Source organism: Bufo gargarizans, chromosome 6, assembly GCF_014858855.1.
Source record: "Bufo gargarizans isolate SCDJY-AF-19 chromosome 6, ASM1485885v1, whole genome shotgun sequence".
NCBI lineage: Eukaryota > Metazoa > Chordata > Amphibia > Anura > Bufonidae > Bufo > Bufo gargarizans.
Genome location: NC_058085.1, coordinates 315773078 through 315798804, shown reverse-complemented (window position 1 = coordinate 315798804; position 25727 = coordinate 315773078). Strand labels below are relative to the sequence as shown.

Below are 25727 nucleotides of genomic sequence, written 5' to 3'. Positions count from 1 at the left end.
GGCATCTAAAACGCCGGTCTTAATAAATGTGCCCCTATGTTCTTATTCTCTACTTTCTCTAAAATATCAAATTTGTACAACATTTGTGAAGTGCTAAAACGTGCAGCTTCTATAGGGAGGAATGTATGTAATGGAACAAGTCCCACTTTGCACCAAACATTCGTGACTTTCACCTGACTTTTCGGTCATCCTTACTACTTTCATCCGTGGCCCAACACTTTTAATAATGTCTGTGCCAGAAAGCTGGCGCACATTACACCTGACTTCTATGCTTCCTCTTAATAATTTTGGCCATTTGTTCTCCAGTGAGATTTCTAATTAAAGAGGTTTTCCGAGATTCTGGTATTGATGGTCTATCTTCAGGATAGGTCATCAGTATCAGATCAGTAAGGGTAAAGCTCCCTGGACCTTCACCAGTCAGCTGTTTGAAGAGGCTGTGGTGCTTCGATGAGTGCCACGATTTCTTCTTAGGCCAGTGAAGTCATGTTTATCAGTCACATGAACAGACTGAGCTTTAATACCAAGCACAGCCACTATCTAATGGATGATGCTATGCTTGGTAAACTTCGAGCAGGCTGAGATGCTCAGCGGAGCATCACAGTCTCCTAAAACAGCTGATCATCGGGGGTCCCAGTTGTCGGACGTAGCAGATCTGATATTGGTGACCTACCTTGATATTGGTGACCTACCTTGTTCTTTTATGTTTTATATCTTCAAGTGGTTTTATTCCAATAAACCACTTGGTATCACAGCCACATTTTTCAGTTATTGTCTTCAAATATAGGCAAACCTCTCAAACATGCTGTCACAAGAACAGCATTTATCACTGATCCATAAGATCAAGTGTACTACCCTTCGGACCCCCATAGTTAGAATGTGGACCCCAGAAGTTGTAACATAAATACGTTTCCTATTTCTAGAACTGCCTTCCACCAGATGACTTCCGGAAGTGTAACCATTCCACACCAGTATGGACCATAAATGAGGAGCTTATTCAAAGATGGCAGAATTTCTCATCAGGAAGACTTCCATTAGATATAGTGAAGTAAGTGAATCAACTAAATTCATCCTACATTTGTTGCATGACTTGTATTACAATTTTTGATTCGTTGGTCAAATCATCACCCTGATTTACACACACAAATTATCACAGCAACATACTAAAATGATAGGGCAGGGGTGGCCAACCTGTGGTTCTTGAGCCGCATGCGGCTCTTTGCTTATTCAAGTGCGGCTCTAGCTGTAGAGCCAGGAAGCAGTCAGGCGGCTCACTCTCCACCCCATGCTCAGATCTCTTTTCCTGATCGGGCGCTGTTCCTACTTTGCAGCTCCAGCTCACTCTCCACTACGTCCTGATGCACACAGTGTGAGAACCTAGTACGTGGAGACACGGTCTAGGACCTGACCTTGTTCTCTTCAGGTCACAGTGGGGAGCATGTCAGACCTGCAAAGTAGCAGGAGCCCAGTGCCTGATCAGGAGAGGGAAGAGGTTTTTTTAAATTATAGAACTGAGGTTCTGATCTGAGCAATGGCGGGTCTGGATCTGAGCAATGGCGGGTCTGGATCTGAGCAATGGCGGGTCTGGATCTGAGCAATGGGGGTTCAGATTTGAGCATGGGGGGAGATCTGAGCACCTAGGGTCTGACACTGTGAGTCTGATTTGTGTTGTCTGATCTGAGCATTGGGGGTCTGATTTGGAGGTCTGATGAGGTTTGGGGATCTTATTTTAGATCAGATGAGGATTGGGGATCTTATTTAGGAGTCTGATGAGGATTGGGGATCAGATGAGGATTGGGGATCTTATTTAGGAGTCTGATGAGGATTGGGGATCTGATGAGGATTTGGGGGTCTTATTTAGGAGTCTGATGAGGATTTGGGGGTCTTATTTAGGAGTCTGATCTGGGGTCTGATGAAAAATATTTTTTTTCTTACTTTTGTTAAAAACTAGGTGCATCTTGTAGGGCGAAAAATATGGTGACTTGTGTGTAAATATATAGCTTGTGGCTCCTGGCAGTCATACGTTTTTTTTTGTTTGTTTTTTGGCTATTAGTGTCTGTAAGGTTGGCCACCCCTGTGATAGTGCAGGCAGCCATTTTCTGTGTCTGTACCGGTGTGGTTGTTTTGCAGTTCTAAACAACTGCATCTGTCTATTCATTCTGTCTATATAATCTCTCTCTCTCTCTCTCTCTCTTTGTCCATCTCTCTAGCTATCTCTGTCGATCTCTCTATCCATCTCTCTTGCTATCCATCTATCCTATGACATGGATTTTCCAATGTGCATCAATTATGCAGGATAGCACAAGGCGTGAACCCTGAATGATAATTTCTTTGCTTTTTGCTTTAATAGTGAAATTGACAAAGTCTTCTCATCGGCTGCTTGTATAAATGGAAGTTTTCTCTCTACCAGGTGAGTTTTGTGCCCAAATGATTTTTCCTGTTATTCATATCTATATCCTGTGAAGTGTCTTTTTGATGGCCGCAGTGGTAGACTCTCTTGTACCTCTTTGGAGATGCTATGCTGAATATTAGTGCATTCAGAAACTGTAAAGTGACAGTCCATTTATTTCACATAGAACAGTCTATTGGGGACTGTTCTTCACAGATACAACCTTGTAATAGGGTTCCAAACAGTGCGTTCTTCATAATCTGTCAGACCGTTATACTCAAGGCAGAACTGGCTTTGTGCAAATTGTTAATAGAGATGGCTCACCTTCTTCTTTTTTTTTTTTTTTTATCAGATAATTTTTATTTGACATTTTCTGAAAGTCACAAAAATACAAAGAAAGAAAACAGCCTGCACATTATACATTAACAATAGTATCATAGTATTACATGATCGGCCACAGAGTAACTTCCATGAGTATGTAACATGTCAACAGGCATATCATAAGATGCACCGAAGATCAATTAATCTAGTTACACAGTATACCATGTACAAACCACATTCCCGTCCATTGTAATTAACGAACATAGGACCAACCCTCCCTGCCCAACTATAACCCAATACCCCCCCTCCCCCCTTACCCGAGCGATGGAACGGATCCGAACTCCAACAACATTTACTTAATATATCTTAAGCATAGCCATTGGTGTACTTCTGTCCGTTGAACATTCCTCTGCACACCCGCCCTGCGTAGTACAAAACACTTTCATACATCGTACGTCTACAGCTAGTTAAGCTGAAGAAAAAAAGAAATCCGGGACTGAGCCTTTACCTTCCCATAGTCCCACTAAGAAGAGAGGCTAATCCGGACACTGTGTCCTAAATTTCTCCCAATTATCCCATATTTTGTTAAACCTCGTAACACATTGTCTTTTAACATATACACCTTTTTCCAAGCGTATTATATCTGCCATCCTACTAAGGACTTCTCCCCTAGACGGTGGTTGAGGTCTAAGCCAGAATCTGGCTATTAGTTTCCTAGCCTGGAATAGCAGACGCTGCACTCCCAGACAATGACGATTTTTGATGTCTAATATTCCTACTATACATGTTCTCGGACCAGGCGGAACCGTGATATTAAATGCGTCTTTTATTAAGGCCAGAACCGAGGACCAGAAATTCCGGAGCTCTGCACAATCCCAGAACATGTGCAGCAAGGAAGCAGGGCTCATGCCACATCTAGGACAATCCGCATCCTCCCGAACACCTATCCGACATAAAAACTCTGGCGTCCTATACACCCGGTGCAATAAAAACAACTGGGACATACGCTCCCTCTCACTAACTGACAGTTGCGGGCTGAGAGCTAGGATCGTCTTCCACTGCTCTTCTGAAATCGGCCCAACCTCGCTTTCCCATTTAGATTTGATTTTGTTTTATTGACTTCACATATAAGTTCCTGTAGGTAGATGATATTAGACCGCTCGAGGAACTGTTAGTAGGAAGTTGCTGAAACAATGGGACCATAGTGCATTTCAATGATATAGAGTTAGCCCGTTTCTGAAAGGCATGCCGTAATTGCAGAAATTGATAGAAAGCCGTATGTGGGAGACCAAATTCAGTTCTCAACTGCTCAAAGGACTTAAAAACATCAGCACTCTGTAGTTGACGTAGATACCTCACTCCTTTGCGCTCCCAAGGTGAAAAGCCATCTAGTTGGAATAGTTCAGGAAGATGCGGATTCCTCCAGATAGGGGAAAATTGTGTAAATCCTTTTACTGATAACAGCGCCCGACATTTCTGCCAAACTTTGTGCATCATGGAAGACCACCGGAGAATCGTGACCGATAATGTGCGCCACCAGTCTGGCAGGTTTCCTTCAAGACTGTTGGAAGACCATTTCAGGTGACTACCTCTTGAAGCTCATCAAGAGAATGCCAAGAGTGTGCAAAGCAGTAATCAAAGCAAAAGGTGGCTACTTTGAAGAACCTAGAATATGACATATTTTCAGTTGTTTCACACTTTTTTGTTATGTATATAATTCCACATGTGTCCAAACTTTTGATCTGTACTGTGTGTGTGTGTGTGTGTGTGTGTATATATGTATGTGTGTGTATATGTGTGTATATATATATATATATATATATATATATATATAATGCTGTATGTTCTTTGGTGTTTTTTGCAGCAGTTTTTATGGGGAAAAAAAAACACAAATCTAGATAGCTGTAAGTCTCTGAGATTTATGAAATGCAGTACAAGCACATCTTTCGTGACTTGCACTGCATTTTTGGCTCCATGGCATTTTTTTTTTGCAAATAGCAGTTTCAGAATGCCTGAAAAAAGCCTGCCAAATATGTGTGACCAACAGGCAGAAATAAAAAAGTACAAAATGGCACCTGATGTGGGAGTGCAGTTATATTCAATCTTTCTGGAGGGGGGTGGTAGATGTTGTTTCCTCCCTGATTCCAGATACTTTGGCAGTTTGCCCCAAGGTTTGTCTACTGGGAATTATTGATGAGAACTCAAGATCACGCTACACTCTCACTTTTATCAGGGAAGCCCTTTTCCTAGCTAGAAAATCTATTGCTCTTAGATGGATGTCGGACAGGCCCCCCACAGTTAGTCAATGGAAAGTCCTGGTCAACAATATCATTCCCCTTGAGAAGATCATTTACTCCCGTAGAGGTTGCCCTCAGAAACACCAGAAAATATGGGGTCCTTGGTGTGACTCCCCTATAACTGCCACGACAGCGCATTTGCACTCCATAAACTAAACATACTGGTTTGTTCACCATACAGTTCCAGGAATTCAGATCAGTATTTACTGGACAACGATAATACGAGGTGTTAAGTGAAATAAAGGCTCATTGACATGCTGTAATATTGATATGCCTTGACTGTTAACGATTTGATTAAGAAATACTTTCTATTTCTGTCTTATTGTTTTGCACTGCGATGCGTAATTCATTGTAATTGTCCTTGATTGCTCTATTGTATTTCTTGCTTATCACTTTTCAATAAAGCGAGTTTAAAAAAAAAAGTACAAAATGCCTAAGAGAATTTCAGTAGCAGTGGTTAAAGTTTTGTTTTACTTGCAGAGATACTAGCTTTTTTTTTTAACATGGTGACCATTTTCTATAGAAAGCACAGCAGCGAGCACAGCCATATTGATTGTCTTATTTCAATTAGATTATTAGAAATTGCAGATGAAATATTATCTTGGCAGCACGTGTAATTGAAGGGTTTCTGTCACCAGAATTAACCCTATTAAACTGGCTGACATGAGCGATGTGCTAATGTCGGCAGACCCTAACTCTCCATCTTATGCTTATGGATGCCCCGGTTACTGCACAATTTGAATATGGGTCGATCCGACATTTCGGGTTCAAAACTTTGATATCATTAGCATTCAAATCACGTTCTTTAACTAGCACAATCCAATGCGGATTCAACCGGAAATTACCGAATTTCCTCTCTTTAAATGTAAGCAAATTAGGTGAATGGTCAGAAACACTATGAGCTTCGTACTTAGTAGACGAGACAGCGTCTATAAAGTCTGGACTAGAAAGTGCCAAATCTATTCTTGACATAGCCCCATAGGAGCGGCTGTAACAAGAGAATATAAATTTGTCCCCGTATAGTTGGCACCAAATATCTATTAATGCCTTCTCCTGACATGCTCTGTAAAGTAGAGTAGGGGATCCCTCTGTTACCTTCCGCTCCGATGAGGTAGAGCGTCTATCTGTCTACATACCCATGACATTGTTAAAGTCTCCCATAACCAGGATCGGACATTTATTCTTACTATCTACGAGTGAGGTGAGGCATCACATAAAGTGAAAAAGGAGGGGGGATATATATAAAAGCAAGAATACAAATCGCCCCGTTCCAGCGGGCATGTAAAAAAAACGAATCTACCATTCATGTCTATCAACCAGCTCAGTGGTTCAAAGTCTACCTTATTATGAATATATAGAGTAAGATGAGAGGCAGGAATGATGCTCGTATTGAGCCCACCTCTTTTTCACCGTATCCAACCTCTCAACTGTCAGATGAGTTTCAACGAGGCAAACTATCGCGGGGAGATGTCTTGCAATAAGGTCAAATACAATACACCTTTTTATTCTGTCGGCCAACCCGCGGACGTTCCAGGTGCATTGAGTCCTATAGAAAAAAGAGAAACAAGAATGGGGCCTGTGGCTGCCCTTACACTAACTTATAATCGATGGCTCCTGAGATAATGGTTATGTACCTCCCCAAACCCTTCACCCTGATTCGCGAGGAAAAAATACCTAATCAATATCTTACAAAGCAGCCCAGACCCTCCCCCAACTCCCTCCACAACCAGACAAAAAAATAATAATCTGCAACAGTTAATATCCCCTTGGTGTCCAGCCACTCCGATACATCATCGGATCTAGTAAAGAATTGAACTTTATCCTGAAAAACTATCCTCAATTTCGCCGGGTATAGAGTATTTAATTTTGGCTCAAATGAGCTTTTTTTTTTTTTTTTTTTTTTTTTTTTTTTTTTAACATCTCAAAACTCTCTCTCTCCACTTGTTTTGAGTGTCTCTTGAGAAATCTGGAAATATTTTGATCTTGTTATTTTTAAATTCTATCTCCGGCAGATCTCTCTTTTTTAATTTTTTCTCAACACCAAATTGCGATCTTTCACACACATTAGCTTTGCCGATATCGCTCGGGGGGGGGGGGGTCCCCAGGCGGAGGCCTTTTCATTAGGATCCTGTGGGCTCTCTCCACAGCAAACCAAGGAGATAAATGTTCGGGGCCAAGTACCTCTGATCTTTGCGCGCATTTTGTTCATATCATCTTTAGGAGATGTCAGATTGAACAGATGCTACTTTTACCAAGAGATCTCTCAAAGCTAGATTAGAGCGGTTCACTACGGCTAAAATATCTGCCAATTTCTTATGGATGATATCAATCCTACTGTCTATCCCATCTGTTTTTATCAGAGGCCATACAGTGGTCCAGGAGTACTACAGGGTTCTGGTGGGCTCCACCAGCTTACCTTATTTCCAGGTTCCCCTGATTCCGCTGGGCCAATCTAGTCTTAGGGCTCTTTCACACTTGCGTTGTCCAGATCCGGCGTGTACTCCATTTGCCGGAATTACACGCCGGATCCGGAAAAACGCGAGTGAACTGAAAGCATTTGAAGACTGATCCGTCTTCAAAATGCGTTCAGTGTTACTATGGCAGCCAGGACGCTATTAAAGTCCTGGTTGCCATAGTAGTAGTGGGGAGCAGTATACTTACCGTCCGTGCGGCTCCCGGGGCGCTCCAGAATGACGTCAGAGCGCCCCATGCGCCATGCGATCACGTCATCCATGCGCGTGGGGCGCCCTGACGTCACTCTGGAGCGCCCCGGGAGCCGCACGGACGGTAAGTATACTGCTCCCCCGCTCCCCACTACACTTTACCATGGCTGCCAGGACTTTAGCGTCTTGGCAGCCATGGTAACCATTCAGAAAAAGCTAAACGTCGGATCCGGCAATGCGCCGAAACAACGTTTAGCTTAAGGCCGGATCCGGATCAATGCCTTTCAATGGGCATTCATTCCGGATCCGGCCTTGTGGCAAGTCTTCAGGATTTTTGGCCGGAGCAAAAAGCGCAGCATGCTGCGGTATTTTCTCCGGCCAAAAAACGGAACTCTATGCCGGAAGAAAAGAACGCAGGTGTGAAAGAGCCCTTAACTGTAGGGGATTTTAGGAATTTATCCAGCTTTGTTATACGACTATCGGCACCAGAATTTTTAGAAGTCATTCCCCCAGTTTTCCTACTTTGGGCCTTAGGAGGCCTTTTTATTTTTTTGTATGATAATAATTTGGCTTCTTGTGTTTTTTTTTTTTGTTTTTGTTTTTGTTTTTTGCTGTTGCAGTTGTCTTGGATGGGCGCATATGTAAAGGAATTATGTTTATCGCTGTGTTGCATTTCACTGATTCTAAGGAGACATTGTTAATGTATTGTTATTTTGACTTCATAGCAATGATGATCATTACCGAACAAGTGCCAAGTTCTCAGGGATAGATATGAATGCTGCTAGACTCCTGTTTCACAAGCTGTTGGATTCAGCACCACAGCAAGCTGTACAGCAGGTAGGTGTGGGTAACACTAAGCACGGGAAATGCACAAAACAGATTTCCCAGCAGTTTCTTCCTTCATCTCCTTCATCTGTAAAGATGTCTTCTGTGTGTCTCTCAGAAGCTTAGCCTTGTCCCCACTTCTTCTCATTATGTTCTGTTTGGCTGTAAGACAACTGGCTAGAGCAGGAGCCTCCCTTTCTGCAGTAGGACAGATAGTTATGTGCCGTCACCAAAACTTTTATCTGCCAGTTAAAATCAGATCGTACCACATATTCTTTTTTTTTCTAATCTGTTTTTACTTTCTGATTGCAGATTTATTTCTTCAATTTCCTGAACATGATTATGGGGGCGGCCATCTTTCCTGAGCTGTTCTTAACAACATTTGCAGAGCATTAAGAAAATTGCTTTATGGCAGCCCCATGGTCCATAGACATAATGGTCAGGAGGGGACCTCTGACTTCTATGGGAGAGTTTTCTAAGCTGCTCTGTGACCCTTGTAGAGGTCATTGTACAAGGAAAGAATAGATAAGCTCCGACAATCACCTATTGTGAATGGAGGATCCTGTCTTATCTATACACATAGGTGATATCATTACAGGCAGGATTGGAATGATTTAACTGCTGTAAAGTGATCTGTACAGACCGAGAAGTGGCGGCAGTTATTAGACATAGTGACCAGTGTAAAAACTGCAGGATTCTATTTTTTGTTTAAAGGGATTCTGTCACCTCGTTTTGGCCTATAGAGCTGCGGACATGCACGGCTAGATCGCCGCTAGCATGTCCGCAATATACCTGTCCCATAGCGCTGTGTCCTTTTATTGTGTTTTAAAAAATATACATCCCTTGTGGGACAGCTTCTATGTCTAATAATAAGCGCTACTTTTTGGTCTATTCAGATGACTTTTTAGCAGTCATCTCATTATAATTACAGGCAGGATTAGAATGACAGCGCAACATAGGATTTTTTTTTTTACTATCTCTGCCTTCCCTACCACTGTATACACATCGCTCAGTGAGCACTGTGTATACAGATCAGGCAGTGCCGCTCCCTGCTCCAGTCCTAAAGGCTACATTATCGCAGGGCTCTGTTGCATGTCAGCCACAGTTACAGGAGAAATCGGCAATAAAAACCTGAAAAGGGTCACAATTTTAGTTACAATTTGTGCAGTTAAAACAAAAATATCGAACCTGATGTGGATGCAGCATAAGATGAATCTCAAAGGCTTCTGCTTTGTGTTCATGTAAGGGCTTGTGCACATGACTGGTACGGGAATCTCGGCCCGTGTTTCTGACTATATTGTGATGCAGTCAGTTTGTAACTGATTGCAGGTCTGTTGTACTGTGCTCGCATCATCATGTGCGTACAGTACAACAGACTTGTGATCAGACAGGTTCTCGCTGCAGTCAGTGTAGGTCAGAGTCGCCGCCGTCAGTCTGGGAGATGCTGCTGACACTGGTCGTGTTTCACGGACTGAGATCTGTTGTGTGCAAGAGCCGTAAACTGATTTCAATGAAACAGAGAAATTCCAGCATCCGGATGAAAGATCTTAAAATCTTTGACTTTAATTGTATTATTAACAACAGGGGTGAACTGAGAACTTAAAGTGGCCCTTAAAAAAACTTAAATGTGTCCTCATGTAGATGGGTCCAACTCCAAACTGACGGAACAAGGGGCAACACAAGTAGGCAGGGACAACAGAAGTAAGCAGGGCCAGCAATATGGTAATGCAGAACCAAATGCCACCCCAACAGAACCAAATACCACAGTGCAGCACAGAATACTGCCGCCCGTGCCAGAGTATGAAACTATATCATCGTCCTGAGGACGGCAATCCAGTTGAATTCAAGAGGACACCTGCGGCTGCTGGCCAGGCGCATAAGTACCTGACGCTTCTACAGGGTGGCCCCCTGGGCATTGGCCCACCTGGAAATTTCCCTGTAGGGTCTATGGCCAGTCCGCCCCTGGTTAACAAAATAAATTAAACATTCCAGACAAACCAACGCTTATGCATTTGGGGACTGATTTGATATAAAGTTTGCATGTTCTTCCCATGTTTGCGTGCGTTTCCTCCGGGTACTCTGGTTTCCTCCCAAATAGGGATGAGCGAACTTGTGGTTTCAAGTTCGGTGTACAAGGTTAGGGATCGGGTTATCGAAGAACTCTGGTATGGATTCCGCTACCACGGACCATAAGTTATGGTCCATGGTAGCGGTATACATAACTGAATTCTTAGATAACCCGAACCTTGTACATCGAACTTGAAAACACAGGTTCGCTCATTACTACTCCCAAACTCTGAAGACCTACTGTTAGGGAATTTAGATTGTGTGCTCCACTGCGCTGTGGAATATGTTGATACTATACAAGTAAGTAAAACAAATAAAATGTAATAAAGCCCGGAGTTCCTTTAAGATTTTTCATCCGGATGCTGAGGTTAAAGGGGTTGTCCGGGTTCAGAGCTGAACCCGGACATACCCTTATTTTCACCCCGGCAGCCCCCCTGAGCCTGGCATCGGAGCATCTCATGCTCCGATGCGCTCCCGTGCCCTGCGCTAGATCGCGCAGGGCACAGGCTCTTGTGTTTACAATAACACACTGCCGGGCGGTAACTTCCGCCCAGCAGTGTGTTCGGTGACGTCACCGGCTCTGAGGGGCGGGCTTTAGCTCTGCCCTAGCCGTTTTACTGGCTAGGGCAGAGCCAAATCCCGCCCATCAGTGCCGGTGACGTCACCGGGGTTCCTGTCAGCCCCATAGAGAGCCCCGGTACGTCACCGGAACTCAGAAAAATGCCTTTGCCCTGCGCGATTTAGCGCAGGGCAAAGGAGAGCATCGGAGCATGAACTGCTCCGATGCTCATGTCAGGGGGGCTGCCGGGGTGAAAATGGAGGGATGTCCAGGTTCAGCTCTGAACCTGGACAACCCCTTTAATAGGTCTTGTCCCACACCTACATGCATCAGACGAGCAGCTTGGAGGTGTATTGTTCTTTCAAACTACTGTAATTTCATCCTCACTCTAGTGTTTTACATTTAGGTGGCTGCCAGCTTGGAAAAAAGTCTCATACCAAAACTACAGAGTTCCCCACCTGACATTGAGGCTTTGAGACTGTACCTCACGCTGCCAGAGTGCCCTCTTATGACCGACCCAAACAACTATTTGTCTTTAGCAATTCCGTTTGGGACTGCAATTATTAACCTTGAAAAGACTCCGTCAAGAGTTCTTGGTGAGTTTTTTTTTTTAAAGAAATTGGTAACTTGTACAATGGCTCCCACAACCAGCCACCCATATTGATTTGGGTTTATTTACAGTCCTCCCCCTATATCATCTCTCTGCAGCTGTGCTGTGTGTAAAATGACCCCTCTGTGACAAGCTGCAGTGACTTTTATACTTTTTTCAGTGAGTACAGTGATTCTGAACAGTGACGGAAAGAAATATTTGATCAGGAAGAAGCATTTTTCTTCAAGACAGTATTGTATATTACAAAATGTATTATCTTTACTTATGGCATTCATTTATGGAAATAGAATAATTACTAGGTAAAGGGACTGCATCTCCAGAAAATTACCTATTGACATCAGTATTGGTGGCTTGTGTGAATGCATTCACTACTATAGAAAATTTCACTTATGTTAAAATAATAAAGCCTAAACACATCCATGAGTCACATTTATTAAGACTGGTGTTTTAGACGCCGGTCTTAAAGCTCCGAAGTTATGAAGAGGAGCCGGCCTCTTCATGCAGCGCCAGTTCTAAACGTAAGACCGCTTTCTAGCTGTCTTACATTTAGACCATTTTCTACGCTTAAAACCGCACTAACCCACAATTTTAGACCTGGCGTGAGCGAGGAGAAATCGCAAATAGTGGCACAACTAACCGTTGCGCCGCTATCTGCACCTGAAATACGCCTAATTTAGGTATATTTCAGCATAGTAAATGACCCCCATAGGCTTTAAAATAGATTAGATAGCCTTATCACTAAACTTTGATTAATCGTGGTGGTTCGGTGGTTAGCAGTGGTGCCTTGCAGCACTGGGGTTCTGCATGGAGTCTAAATGTTCTCCCCGTGTTTGTGTGGGTTTCCTCCCATATCCCGAAAACATACTGATAGGGAATCTAGATTGTGAGCCCCACCGTGAGCCTGTAAAGCGCTGCAGAATATGTCAGCATTATATAAGTAAATAAAATGATTAAAAAAATGATTATCTTGTGAAACAATTAGAATTTTGAAGATTATGGACATCTTTGGGGGCATTTTTTGTTGTTCCTTTTGGCAAAAAAAATAGTATTTGGATTTTGTCAAAAATGTTCAACCATTTGGCTTTAACAGCTTCTATGTATCAGTCACAGCAAGCTGCAGAATGCCATTCACAGTCCGATCCATCAGAAAGCCAACAACTACAGGTCCTTCTAAAAAAATTAGCATATTGTGATAAAGTTCATTATTTTCTGTAATGTACTGATAAACATTAGACTTTCATATATTTTAGATTCATTACACACCAACTGAAGTAGTTCAAGCCTTTTATTGTTTTAATATTGATGATTTTAGCATACAGCTCATGAAAACCCCCAATTCCTATCTCAAAAAATTAGCATATCATGAAAAGGTACTCTAAACGAGCTATTAACCTAATCATCTGAATCAACTAATGAACTCTAAACACCTGCAAAAGATTCCTGATGCTTTTAAAAACTCCCAGCCTGGTTCATTACTCAAAACCGCAATCATGGGTAAGACTGCCGACCTGACTGCTGTCCAGAAGGCCATCATTGACACCCTCAAGCAAGAGGGTAAGACACAGAAAGAAATTTCTGAACGAATAGGCTGTTCCCAGAGTGCTGTATCAAGGCACCTCAGTGGGAAGTCTGTGGGAAGGAAAAAGTGTGGCAGAAAACGCTGCACAACGAGAAGAGGTGACCGGACCCTGAGGAAGATTGTGGAGACGGACCGATTCCAGACCTTGGGGGACCTGCGGAAGCAGTGGACTGAGTCTGGAGTAGAAACATCCAGAGCCACCAGTGTACAGGCGTGTGCAGGAAATGGGCAACAGGTGCCGCATTCCCCAGGTCAAGCCACTTTTGAACCAGAAACAGCGGCAGAAGCGCCTGACCTGGGCTACAGAGAAGCAGCACTGGACTGTTGCATGTGATTCGGAAATCAAGATGCCAGAGTCTGGAGGAAGACTGGGGAGAGGGAAATGCCAAAATGCCTGAAGTCCAGTGTCAAGTACCCACAGTCAGTGATGGTCTGGGGTGCCATGTCAGCTGCTGGTGTTGGTCCACTGTGTTTTATCAAGGGCAGGGTCAATGCAGCTAGCTATCAGGAGATTTTGGAGCACTTCATGCTTCCATCTGCTGAAAAGCTTTATGGAGATGAAGATTTCATTTTTCAGCACGACCTGGCACCTGCTCACAGTGCCAAAACCACTGGTAAATGGTTTACTGACCATGGTATTACTGTGCTCAATTGGCCTGCCAACTCTCCTGACCTGAACCCCATAGAGAATCTGTGGGATATTAGGAAGAGAAAGTTGAGAGACGCAAGACCCAACACTCTGGATGAGCTTAAGGCCGCTATCGAAGCATCCTGGGCCTCCATAACACCTCAGCAGTGCCACAGGCTGATTGCCTCCATGCCACGCCGCATTGAAGCAGTCATTTCTGCAAAAGGATTCCCGACCAAGTATTGAGTGCAGAACTGAACATAATTATTTGAAGGTTGACTTTCTTTGTATTAAAAACACTTTTTTCTTTTATTGGTCGGATGAAATATTCTAATTTTTTGAGATAGGAATTTTGGGTTTTCATGAGCTGTATGCCAAAATCATCAATATTAAGACAATAAAAGGCTTGAACTACTTCAGTTGGTGTGTAATGAATCTAAAATATCTGAAAGTCTGTTTATCAGTACATTACAGAAAATAATGAACTTTATCACAATATGCTAATTTTTTTTAGAAGGACCTGTACATATGTTAGGAGGCAGTCCATTTTTTTTACATCAGTCATGGCATAACCCCTTTAATCTAGATTAAGTTAAATAGATTTGAATCCCCCTCAAATGTATATGTCCTTTAGACTACATGCACATGACCGTTGGGTGTTTTGCGGTCCGCAAATCATGGATGGCGTCCATGTGCGTTCCGCAATTTGCGGAACGGCACCGACAGCCTTTAATATAACTGCCTATTCTTGCCTGCAAAGTGCGGACAAGAATAAGACAGGTTATATTTTTTTTGCAGACCACTGAACGGAGCAACGGATGCGGACAGCACACAGAGTGCTCTCCGCATCTTTTGCAGCCCCATTGAAGTGAATGGGTCCGCATCCGAGCTGCCAAAACTGCGGCTCGGATGCGGACCAAAATAACGGCCGTGTGCATGAGGCCGTTAACTGTTGAATTGACTTCCTCTTTCTTTCCACTTTAGTTGTGTCAGATGTTTATTCCTGTTTTTTTTTATATCTATTTGATAGAAAACTGGTGGTCTACTCTTGAAAATCCAGGGTTCATGCGAGTAGTGCAGCTTTTCAAAAATGTTGTGTTGCATCTATTGAATTCTGTAAAAGTTGGAGTTCCTCATGCGGAAAGAAGAACTTTCAACACTTTTCTTAATATTGCCCTGAAGGTTTTGGAGAGTGTACATAGGGTATGTTTGCTTTATTTTTGTGTCTAACTGTTTGCTTTAATTCTAAATTCCACTATATCACAGATGTTTATAGATCTATACACACCAAATCCTAACTATCCAAGACTACAATTAAAACTTCCAATAAAGGTGTCTGGGCTCTTATACAATGTGTGATATGACATTTTTCAGGTAAATGAAAGATCAGGACAGATTATACCTTATGATAAATTCTACATCCATGAAATACAAGACTTAATAAGTATCCAGCAAGACTATCTGGCTTGGATCCAGCAACAGGCACTTGGTATGGTAAGTCAGGACTTATCGACTATCATTTATTAACATTCTATAAATTCTCAAACTTTAGGCTCGACAGGACATGTTTAAAATGATGTGATCAGGATTGTAGGTGTTATATTTGTTATCGGGCGGCGATGTATTATTAGTTTTATGTTGTGAGGGATTACAAATTTTGCACATGTTGATGAATATGTTTGTGCTGCATTAGTTTGTTATACAGATTGCTTTTGAATAGGACTAGAAAAGATGGCTTACTTTCGTTTAGCACAGCCTGGGAAACAGATTCCAAGAAATTTCTGGGAAGGACTGGTCTTAATCATTAGAGATTACCTGGTCTGTATCTGCTTCTTGTAAATTAACGTATGGTATAGGTATAGGCCGCTAGATAAACTCCATAAATCTTATCTGACAGTTCCCAGTCTCTGTAGGAGATGCAATACTGCAACAGGAACTATGACACATTTCTGATAAAGCTCTAAAAAAATTCAGCTCCTAGATGGCTCTGTATTTGCCTTAAAAGAAATTTGTTACCAGAAAATGACCCGTTGTTTAAACCACATTTTTATGTTTTAACGTATTTTTTAAGAATTTTTGATTATTTTTAATTTTCCATGTCGTTATCTATATTTAAGCAAAAAACATAAAATTCAGCAGTTTTCCCACTGGCCACTAAACTTAATAGGCGCCACTTCTTGGTCTGTAAAGATCACTTTACTGCAGTTACCTGCTTATCTATACACAGAAGTGATCTCATTACCGGATTAGAATGACAGATAAGACCGTAGCCACCAATAACAATAGGTGATTGTCAGAGCTTATCTATTCTTCCCTTGTACAATGACCACTGCACGGGTCACAGAGCAGCCTAGAAAACTCTCCCATAGAAGTCCGTAAGGTCCCCTCCAGACCATTGTGTTTATGGACCATGGGGCTGGCGTAAAGCAATTTTCTTAATGCTTTCTAAATGCTGTTAAGAACAGCTCAGGCAAGATGGCCGCCCCCATAATCTGTAATTGGAAAATAAAAAGAGACTAGAAGAAAAGGCTGTGTGTTACTATCTGGTTTTAACTGGCAGAAAAAACATTTGGCGACACATTTCCTTTAATTGAATCAACTGCACTCAGTTAATGTTGATGACTCCCCAGTGATTGCCTTTTTATTCTCTCATTCTTTACAGTCTTTTTGAAGGTACTTACATGTGTGCAGGTCCCATCTGTAATTGTTCATATTTAAATGTTATATGCCATATGTAACATAAACTGTGTGTTTTATTTTGCAAGGTCTTAAAAAGCAATTATTATTTTTTCCCCCCATAAATAGTACAGGTGAACATAGGAAACTTTGTAATATATCTCATCAGAGAAAGATGCTTCTTTCTCCTGTTATCAGACTCTTCTCCTGCTCCCTCTCTGCTTCATTCGTTTTCAACTCACTGCTCAAATCAATCTACAGTGAAGACGGACTGCCTGCTCACTGAAAGATCAGATTCCATAGAAGTCTACAGGGAGGGGAGGAGGAGAAGGAGAAGGGAGTGGTCCCTGCAGACAGAGTCAGAGAGACTGCTGTTGATTTGTAAGTCATTTACGGTCTTATTTAACTGCTGGATTGCTCAGTATTGCTGTGTAGTGTCCTACAGCCATTACTGCTGCAGCGTTTAGGTTGTGCTACAGAGAGTTATTAAGCAGGATTCCCTGTTTCTCCATGTCCTGTGTATGAATATTCTGTTTTAATAAGAAATAGGAAAATATTGAGTCGTAAAAAGTTGAGGGTACGTCTGCGTGGGACTGAAATGTTGCAGATTTGCCACCACAGGTTTGCAAGCAGCAAATCAGCAGTGCTTTTCTGTACCTGCGATTTTAAGGATTCTCATCCACACACTGTAAATTTACCTTCAGTCTAGGGTTTAAATCTGCAGCAATTTATGCTGCGGATTCCACCCTTTGCAATGCGAAGGCTGAAATCTGCCACAAAATCCATGTCAAATCCACATGTAAATCTTGCAGGTTTACAGTGGATCCATTGCAAACCCTGCACTGGATTTTTCCTGCACAAATTGTGGCCCATGTGGACGTACTCTAAAACACTTGTATGCAACATTTGTTGGGAGTTCAGGTACTAATTAGCACTTTCCTCCTACTGCATTTCTTAGGACGTAAACCAGGGATTACCTGAGGTAAGACTAGGCTTTTGCTGTTTTTTGATCTGTGCCGTAGTCATACAACCTAAACTCGCATACTAAACGTCATCTTGTGGCAAATTCCGATCCTTTATCCTTTAGAAATCTATTAAATAGTATTCAACATTGTGTCATTTGCTCATTCAATGTAGAAGTAATTACCTTGGTTTGGTTTTTTGTGGGGAACGGGGATATGTTTTAATATATTCCCCCCCCCCCCCCCAATGTTTATTAATTTATTATTTAGTCTATACTAGTATGACAATATCAGTTTGCACTTTATCCCAGTCTAGCAAGTAATGTTAGTTGCCAAGTAACCGTTTTGCAGCCCACGTTAAAAGTGAATGCTTTGGCCTTAAGTTTACTAATAGGAGGAGCTTAAAGGGGTTTTAGATTGAAGATCTATCCTCCGTAGCGCCATGGCCTTCTCGCAGCTTTCCCTAGGCCACGTTGGTCATGTGGCCCAGGCGCAGCTCAGCTCCTTTGAAGTGAATGGGGCTGAGCTGCTATATAATGTACTGCGCTGTGCTTGGCTTGCTGAGAGAAAGCAGCGGCGCTACAGCGAGCATCATTGCCTCCTCAAACAGCTGATCGGCGAGGATCCCGGGTGCTGGACCCCCGACCGATCAGATACTGATGACAGGGGCGTAGCCACAGATCAGAGATGGAACAGATTTACCTGGGAATTTCCTTCTAGAGGCCCTGTTGTCTATACAGTAAAACATAAAAAAGAGCACATATGAGGCAGTTGTATTAAAGGAACACTAGACATAGAAAACGAATACAGAAACCAGCAAATGTTCCATTTCTTTGATCCGCTTTTACTTATACTGTATTCAAAACGGAGAAATTTTCTAAGAAACCCTTTCTATACGCCTGGAAAGATCAGCTATTTCCTTCCTACTCCTTTCGGGTCTGTGTTCGGCTGTGTGACAGCTGGCTGCAGCAGGAGCCTCTCCCTCACTAGAACATAAGGATGGTTTTTACACTTTTCCTAGTGAAATAGGAGCCTCAAGTCCAGGTACTCTCTCATTGCTCACTGCTTTGTACAGGAGTACGGATTCTCCTCTGGACACACTGAGAGCTGTACACGCCAGAAAATCGCTGCTTCTTGTACCAGTGCTTCTCTTTTATATAGGGATCTTGAAGTGTTTTTAGACCAAATAGCTGTATTTTAGTCTGTGACCGTCACCTCTGCAGGTGTTTGACCCATCACCTCTGCCGGCTAATAGCCTGAAGACCAAGTCGGTGCAGGCTAGAAGCAGAGCAGGTCGAGCGCAGGGCAGGAGCTCCCATATCGCATGCTCTGCCTGCACCCACTCGCCTCACGTTCCATGGATTGTACCATCCGTACTGCTGCGCACAGCGGTGTACCTATGTATGGTTTCAGAAGCACAATAGGCACCGGAACTTAAGGCACCTATTTCACTACGAAAAGTAAAAAAAAAAAAAATATCATTTCCACCACATTTAAAACAGGTTTTATTAAAGTGTGTGAAGGTTTAGGTACTCTTTAAAAGGATGTCTCACTTCAACAAATGACACATATCATGTAGAGATAGTTAATACAAGGCACTATCTAATGTATTATGATTTGTCCATATTGCTGCCTTGGTGGGTTACGACCACCTTGCAGTCCAGCAGCAGTGGCCGTGCTGATGGTCGGGACTGCAGGAGTATGTATAGACTGGCGCTTTTACCTATAGTGTGCAAGCACTACCACCGCTGCTGGATTGCAGGGTTGTCATAACCATGGAAACGAGCAGTGGATAATGTGATGGAAAAATGAATCAAGCCATCAAAGGAGGCAATATGGACAATCACAATACATTAGTAAGTGCCTTGTATTAACTTTGTCTACATCAGGGATCAGCAACCTCCGGCACTACAGCTGTTGTGAAACTACAACTCCCAGCATGCTTCTTTCACTTCTGTGGGAGTTCAGAGAACAGCCAAGCAAGTGTGCAGGATGGGAGATGTAGTTTCACAACACCTGCAGTGCCGGAGGTTGCTGATCCCTGGTCTACATGATAAATGCCATTTGCTGAAGTGAGACAGCCCCTTTTAGGCTACTTTCACACTGGCGTTTCTGGGTCCGCTTGTGAGATCTGTTTCAGGGCTCTCACAAGCGGCCCAAAACGGATCAATTCAGCCCCAATGCATTCTGAATGGATAGGGATCCGTTCAGAATGCATCAGTTTGCCTCCATTTAGCCTCCATTCTGACGATGCGGAGCCAAACGGATCCGTCCTGACTTACAATGTAAGGCTCCATTCACACGCAATTTTGCGTAAAGGGTGCGGACCCATTCATTCTCTATGGGGACGGAATGTGCTGTCCGCATCCACATTTGCGGATCCGCACTTCCGCATCCGTGCTTCCGTTTCCGCAAAAAAATAGAACATGTCCTATTCTTGTCCGCAATTGCGGACAAGAACAGGCATATTCTATTATGTCGGCAATGTGCGGTCCGCAAAATGCGGAAAGCACATTGCCGCTTTCCGTGTTTTGCGGATCCGTGTATCCGCAAAACACACTGCGGACGTGTGAATACAGCCTAAGTCAATGGGGACGGATCCGTTTTCACTGACACAATATGGTGCAATTGAAAACGGATCCGCCTCCCATTGACTTTCAGTGTAAGTCAAAACGAATCCGTTTGCATATATTTTTTTCTTCTTCATGGTAATGCAAACGGATCCGTTCTGATTGTTTGCATTATAGGTGCGGATCCGTCTGTGCAGATACCAGACGGATCCGCACCTAATGCAGGTGTGAAAGTAGCCGAAGTTCTAGCTTACAGCTGTGTATTGGCCAAAAATGGGATGGATTAGCAGGAAATTAACCCTTGTGTTACCTGTGGGATTTCTACAAGACTTTGGGAAACTTGTGGAAAATTCTGCGGACTGGTGAGCAGTGTGGCCAAGTTTTTCTCCACCTTCCTTTTATTATTCATATATATGGTCACTGTTCCTTCTAGAACTTCCTCTAGGAAGTAAAAACAGGATAGGACAAAATATTTTAAACTGCAAATGAAAATGCCATTTACTTGGCTGGTTAATGGTCGTGTCTTATTAAGTAGCTGCCTCAAGGGTTAAAGGGGTATGCCTGCACACCTCCTTATTCAAGGGTTCATTTGGAGCATGCATAGATAATAAAGCTGATTTCCTGGCTGAAAGTCCCCTAGCCATCAGCTCATCAGGGACAACAAGCATCACAGCTCCCGGAATTATACACCTCATAGTTGACATCTTGCAATGTTTGGGCTCCCTAACAGGACAAATCCAGCATAAGACTGGGGCTACACAGCGATATTGGCCTCCACACTCATCACATGACCAATCATCTCTGAATGGGATTGCAGCAAACTGCAACGCTGCTGGATTTTTAGAGATTTTGAGGTCGTGGCAACCTGCGAGTCACCCAGAAAGTGCTGCGGAATATAGTAGTGCTATATAAATACATAAAACGAATAAAACTTACGATGGGTCAGAAAAGACCATTGTATGTTGAAAACATTGTATCCTGAGGCCGCTGTACATTTTAAGGATTCCCTGGGGTGACAGCATAGTCTTGAGAACCATGTTGAAGGTCACGCTACCAGCAAGTTGGTGGAGCCCAACGTTTTAGGCTGAAGCTACACAGCGATCTTGGGTGCGACCGAAAATCATTATGTAACAGTGCAGCCATTGAACTGAACATGGCTGCACTGTTACATAATGATTGTCGCTCGCACCCAAGATCGCTGTGTAGCTTCAGCCTAAAACGTTGGGCTCCACCAACTTGCTGGTAGCGTGACCTTCAACATGGTTCTCAAGACTATGCTGTCACCGCAGGGAATCCTTAAAATGTACAGCGGCCTCGGGATACAGTGTTTTCAACATACAATGGTCTTTTCTGACCCATCGTAAGTTTTATTAGTTTTATGCATTTATATAGCACTACTATATTCCGCAGCACTTTCCAGACTGTCCCCAATGGGGCTCACAAGTTCCCTATCAGTATGCCTTTGGAGTGTGGGGGGCAAACGGAGGAAACCCACACAAACACGGGGAGAACATACAAACTCTGTGCAGCCAGACTCAACATACAATGCCTCAGACTCGGATCCAACCAGTCAAGACCACTAGCTGGATCAGTGTCTACAAACACAGATAAAGCCGCAGAAGCACAGTTAGACAGCGGGGATAGGGTGCAAATCCTCAGGGAAAGCAGGCGTCTCTTCCACTGTATACTAAATCCAAAAAACGAGGCAGCACTCCGACTTCAGGTGAAAAGGTGATGACCCAATTTATTTCCCAGGCCTGGGAAATAAATTGGTTCATCACCTTTTCGCCTTAAGTCGGAGTGCTGCCTCGTTTTTTGGATTTTGTATTAGTTACTAGTTAGCAGCTATTCCTGACTGTTGTGTCTGAGGACTTGTTTTCTCTTAGGCTACTTTCACACTGGCGTTTTGGATTTCCGTTTGTGAGATCCGTACAGAGCTCTCACACATGGTCCAAAATGGATCAGCTTTGCCCTAATGCCTTCTGAATGGAAAATGATCCCCTCAGAATGCATCAGTTTGCCTCCGTTCCGTCTCCATTCCGCTATGGAGGCGGACACCAAAACGCTGCCTGTAGCGTTTTGCTGTCCGCTTGACGAAACTGAGCCAAACGGATATCCCTGACAGCACCAAATACGGAACGGCGCAGGTGCGAGATTTTCTAAGGGAGAGCAGCGCTGGCCTGGCCCTGTCTGGAGAATAAGGACGTGAAAAGAGGTGGGCAAACGGAGCCTCTAGGAGCAGGTGCATAATAACTTATTATAAAAGTTAGTTTTACTCGGTTTCAACATACAAAGGTTGTCCTGGAGCCATAAAATATTGTAACCTGAGGGACCACTGTATATGATTTAGAATATGCTATGGATAGATATGAATTATGAGGAATTCATCATTGGTCATACAAAATAATACCATGCTAAAAGCAAGACCCATCATGACATTAGCTGCATGTCTGCATGAAATTCCCAGCAAAAAGCCTTTTTATTTTTTGAAGACCAGTAACGCAACGTGTTTCTTTCTGTATACTGTATATGTACTGCCAAAACTTTCACACACAGATATTTCTCATACAGCATGTATTCCTCTCTGTTGTACAGGGACCAGATGGCTCTCTCACAATTTGTACATATCCATTTGTTTTCGATGCACAAGCTAAGACAACGCTTCTACAGACGGATGCCGCCATACAGATGCAGGTATGCCGCACAAGCATAAAATGAGGCATATGGGGTGAGATGAATTGGTGAACAGTCAGTTCTTGATGTTGATGTGTTTGTTGAAAGCAGAAACTTGGACAAGGATTTGAGTGATTTTTTACAAGAACCAAATTGTGATGTCTTGGTGACTGGGTCAAAGCATCTCCAAAACAGCAGGTCTTACAGGTTGTCCCTGATAGTCGGTGATTAGTCCCTACCAAAAGTGGTCCTAGGAGGACAGACAGTGAACCAGTAACCAGTTCTTCGGCGTCCAAGGCTCATTGATGTGAGTTGGAAGTAAAAGGCTAAGGGTACTTTCACACTTGCGGCAGAGGATTCCGGCAGGCAGTTCCGTTGGCGGAACTGCCTGCCGGATCAGTCAACATGTATGCAAACTGATGGCATTTGTCAGATGGATCCGGATACAGATCCGTATGACAAATGCATTGAAATGCCGCATCCGTCTCTCCGGTGTCATCTGGAAAAACGCATTCGGCATTTTTTTCACATTTTCCGTGCCAGATCCGTTTTGCCGGAACACTCTGGGCCGGATCCGGCATTAATGCATTTCAATGGGGAAAAAAGGGCAAGTGTTCCGGAATTTGGGACGGAGATGAAACCGCAGCATGCTCCGTCCTGAAAAGTCAAAAAGACCGAACTGAAGACCTCCTGATGCATCTTGAACAGATTACTTTATCCATTCAGAATGCATTAAGATCAAACTGATCAGTTCTTTACTGGTATTAAGCCCCTAGGATGGAACTCAATGCCGGAAAAGAATAACGCCAGTGTCAAAGTACCCTAACCCATCTGGTCTGATCCCACAGAAGAGCTGCTGTAACACTAATATCGGAATAAGTTAATGCTAGCTATGATAGAAAGGTGTCCGAAACACATAGTTCCTCATATGTACAGTTGTGTTCAAAATAATAGCAGTGTGTTTAAAATCCTTCTAATAGCTTTTATTTCCATAAACCAAATGCATTGGGAACACTACTCATTCAATTTCAAATCAAAACATGACGATTGTTTTTCCTCTAAAACAATTGAAGAAAAGTGAATATTAGACTGTTCAAAAAAATAGCAGTGTTTGTATTCTTCTTTACAAACTCAAACATTCACCATATGAACTGAAAAATGTTTGAAGATTTTGCTTTCCTTTGAATCACTGAACTAATATTTAGTTGTATAACCGCTGTTTCTGAGAACTGCTCTCCATCTGTGTTGCTCGGAGTCAACCACCTTCTGGCCCCTGTGAACAGGTATTCCAGCCCAGGATGATTGGACTACATTCCACAGTTCTTCTCTAGTTATTGGTTTTGCCTCAGAAACTGCATCCCACAAGTTTTCTATTGGATAAAGATCCGGGGATTGGGCTGGCCGTTCCATAACGTCAATCTTGTTGGTCTGGAACCAAGATGTTGCCCGTTTACTTGTGTGTTTGGGGTCGTAGTCTTGTTAGAACACCCATTTCAAGGGCATTTCCTCCTCAGCATAAGGCAGCATGACCTCTTCAAGTATTCTGATGTATTCAAACTGATCCTTGATCCCTGGTATGCGATAAATAGGCCCAACACCGTAGTATGAGAAACATCCCCATATCATGATGCTTGTGCCACCATGTTTTACCGTCTTCACACTGTACTGTGGCTTGAATTCAGTGTTTGGGGGTCGTCTGACAAACTGTCTCCGGCCACTAGACCCAAAAAGAACAATCTTACTTCATCAGTCCACAAAATGTCTCTTTAGTGCTCTTTGGCAAATTGTAACCTCTTCAGCACATGTCTTTTTTTCATCAGTGGGACTTTGCGGGGGCTTCTTGCAGATAGCTTGGCTTCACAATAGGCGTCTTCTAATAGTAACAGTACTCACAGGTAACGTTAGACCTACTTTCATCTTCCTGGAGCTGATTGTTGGCTGAGTCCTTGCCATTTTGGCTATTCTTCTATCCATTCGAATGGTAGTTTTTCACTTTCTTCCACGTCTTTCAGATTTTTGTTGCCATTTTAAAGCATTTGCGATCATTTTAGCTGAGCAGCCTATCATTTTCTGCACTTCTTTATATGTTTTCCCCTCTCCAATCAACTTTTAAATCAAGGTACGCTGTTCTTCTGAACAATGTCTGGAACAACCCATTTTCCTCAGAATTTCAGAGAGACATTAACTGTAACAGCATTTGCTGTCTTCCTTCCTTAAATAAGGGCAATAATTGCCACCTGTTTTTCAAAGAATGAATGACCTCACTAATTGAAATCCACACTGCTATTATTTTGAACATGCTCCTTTCAATTAGTGATTCAATTACACAGAATCGGCAGCATGCATGTCATGACTGTTGGGTCTGTTGGATTTCTATTACTCTACTAGACCTGCTAGTAAATTGTTTGCCATGTAGAAATATAATTTCTGCCAAAAACAGTGATTGATCAGGTTAGTGACTCCTTTCCACTGCAGAAAGCACCTACAATGGGCATGTGAGTATCAGAATCGGAGCAATGGAACAAGGTGGACTTATTGATAAATCCCATTTTCTTTTACATCATGTGTATGGCTGGATGCATGGACCACTGTTACCTGGGAAGAGACTGCTCCAGGATCCGTTATTGGAAGAAGGCAAGCTGGTGGAGATAGTGATCCTCTGGGAAATGTTTTTCTAGGAGACTGTAGATCATGGCATCTATGTGAATGTTACGTGATACGTACCACCTACTTAAAGGCTATTGACACCTTTTGTGCACTAAAAACCCATATCTTAGGCCTCCTGCACACAACTGTATGGTTTTGCGGTCCATTTTAAACGGATCCGTTTTTTTTGTTTCAGTAGTGTTTCCGTTCCGCTTCCATTTTGTTTTTCCGTTCCATTTTTTTTGTTTGGTTTCTGTTTGTGATC

At 42.9% G+C, this 25727-nt stretch overlaps 1 protein-coding gene across 3 annotated transcripts in view; it reads left to right on the top strand.

The window, feature by feature from the left end:
* HERC4 (HECT and RLD domain containing E3 ubiquitin protein ligase 4) overlaps positions 1–25727 on the top strand; it is a 100406-nt gene that overhangs the window by 33179 nt on the left and 41500 nt on the right. Inside the window, exons 10-17 of one of the 3 annotated variants that reach the window (XM_044299139.1) lie at positions 921–1045; positions 2348–2407; positions 8393–8504; positions 11525–11714; positions 14966–15138; positions 15310–15429; positions 17570–17593; positions 22739–22837. In XM_044299139.1, coding sequence (XP_044155074.1) covers positions 921–1045; positions 2348–2407; positions 8393–8504; positions 11525–11714; positions 14966–15138; positions 15310–15429; positions 17570–17593; positions 22739–22837 — 903 coding nt within the window. Of the gene's footprint in view, positions 1–920; positions 1046–2347; positions 2408–2738; positions 2889–8392; positions 8505–11524; positions 11715–14965; positions 15139–15309; positions 15430–17569; positions 17594–22738; positions 22838–25727 lie in introns of those variants that run through there. The other 2 variants (XM_044299140.1, XM_044299141.1) reach the window with 2 other exon arrangements.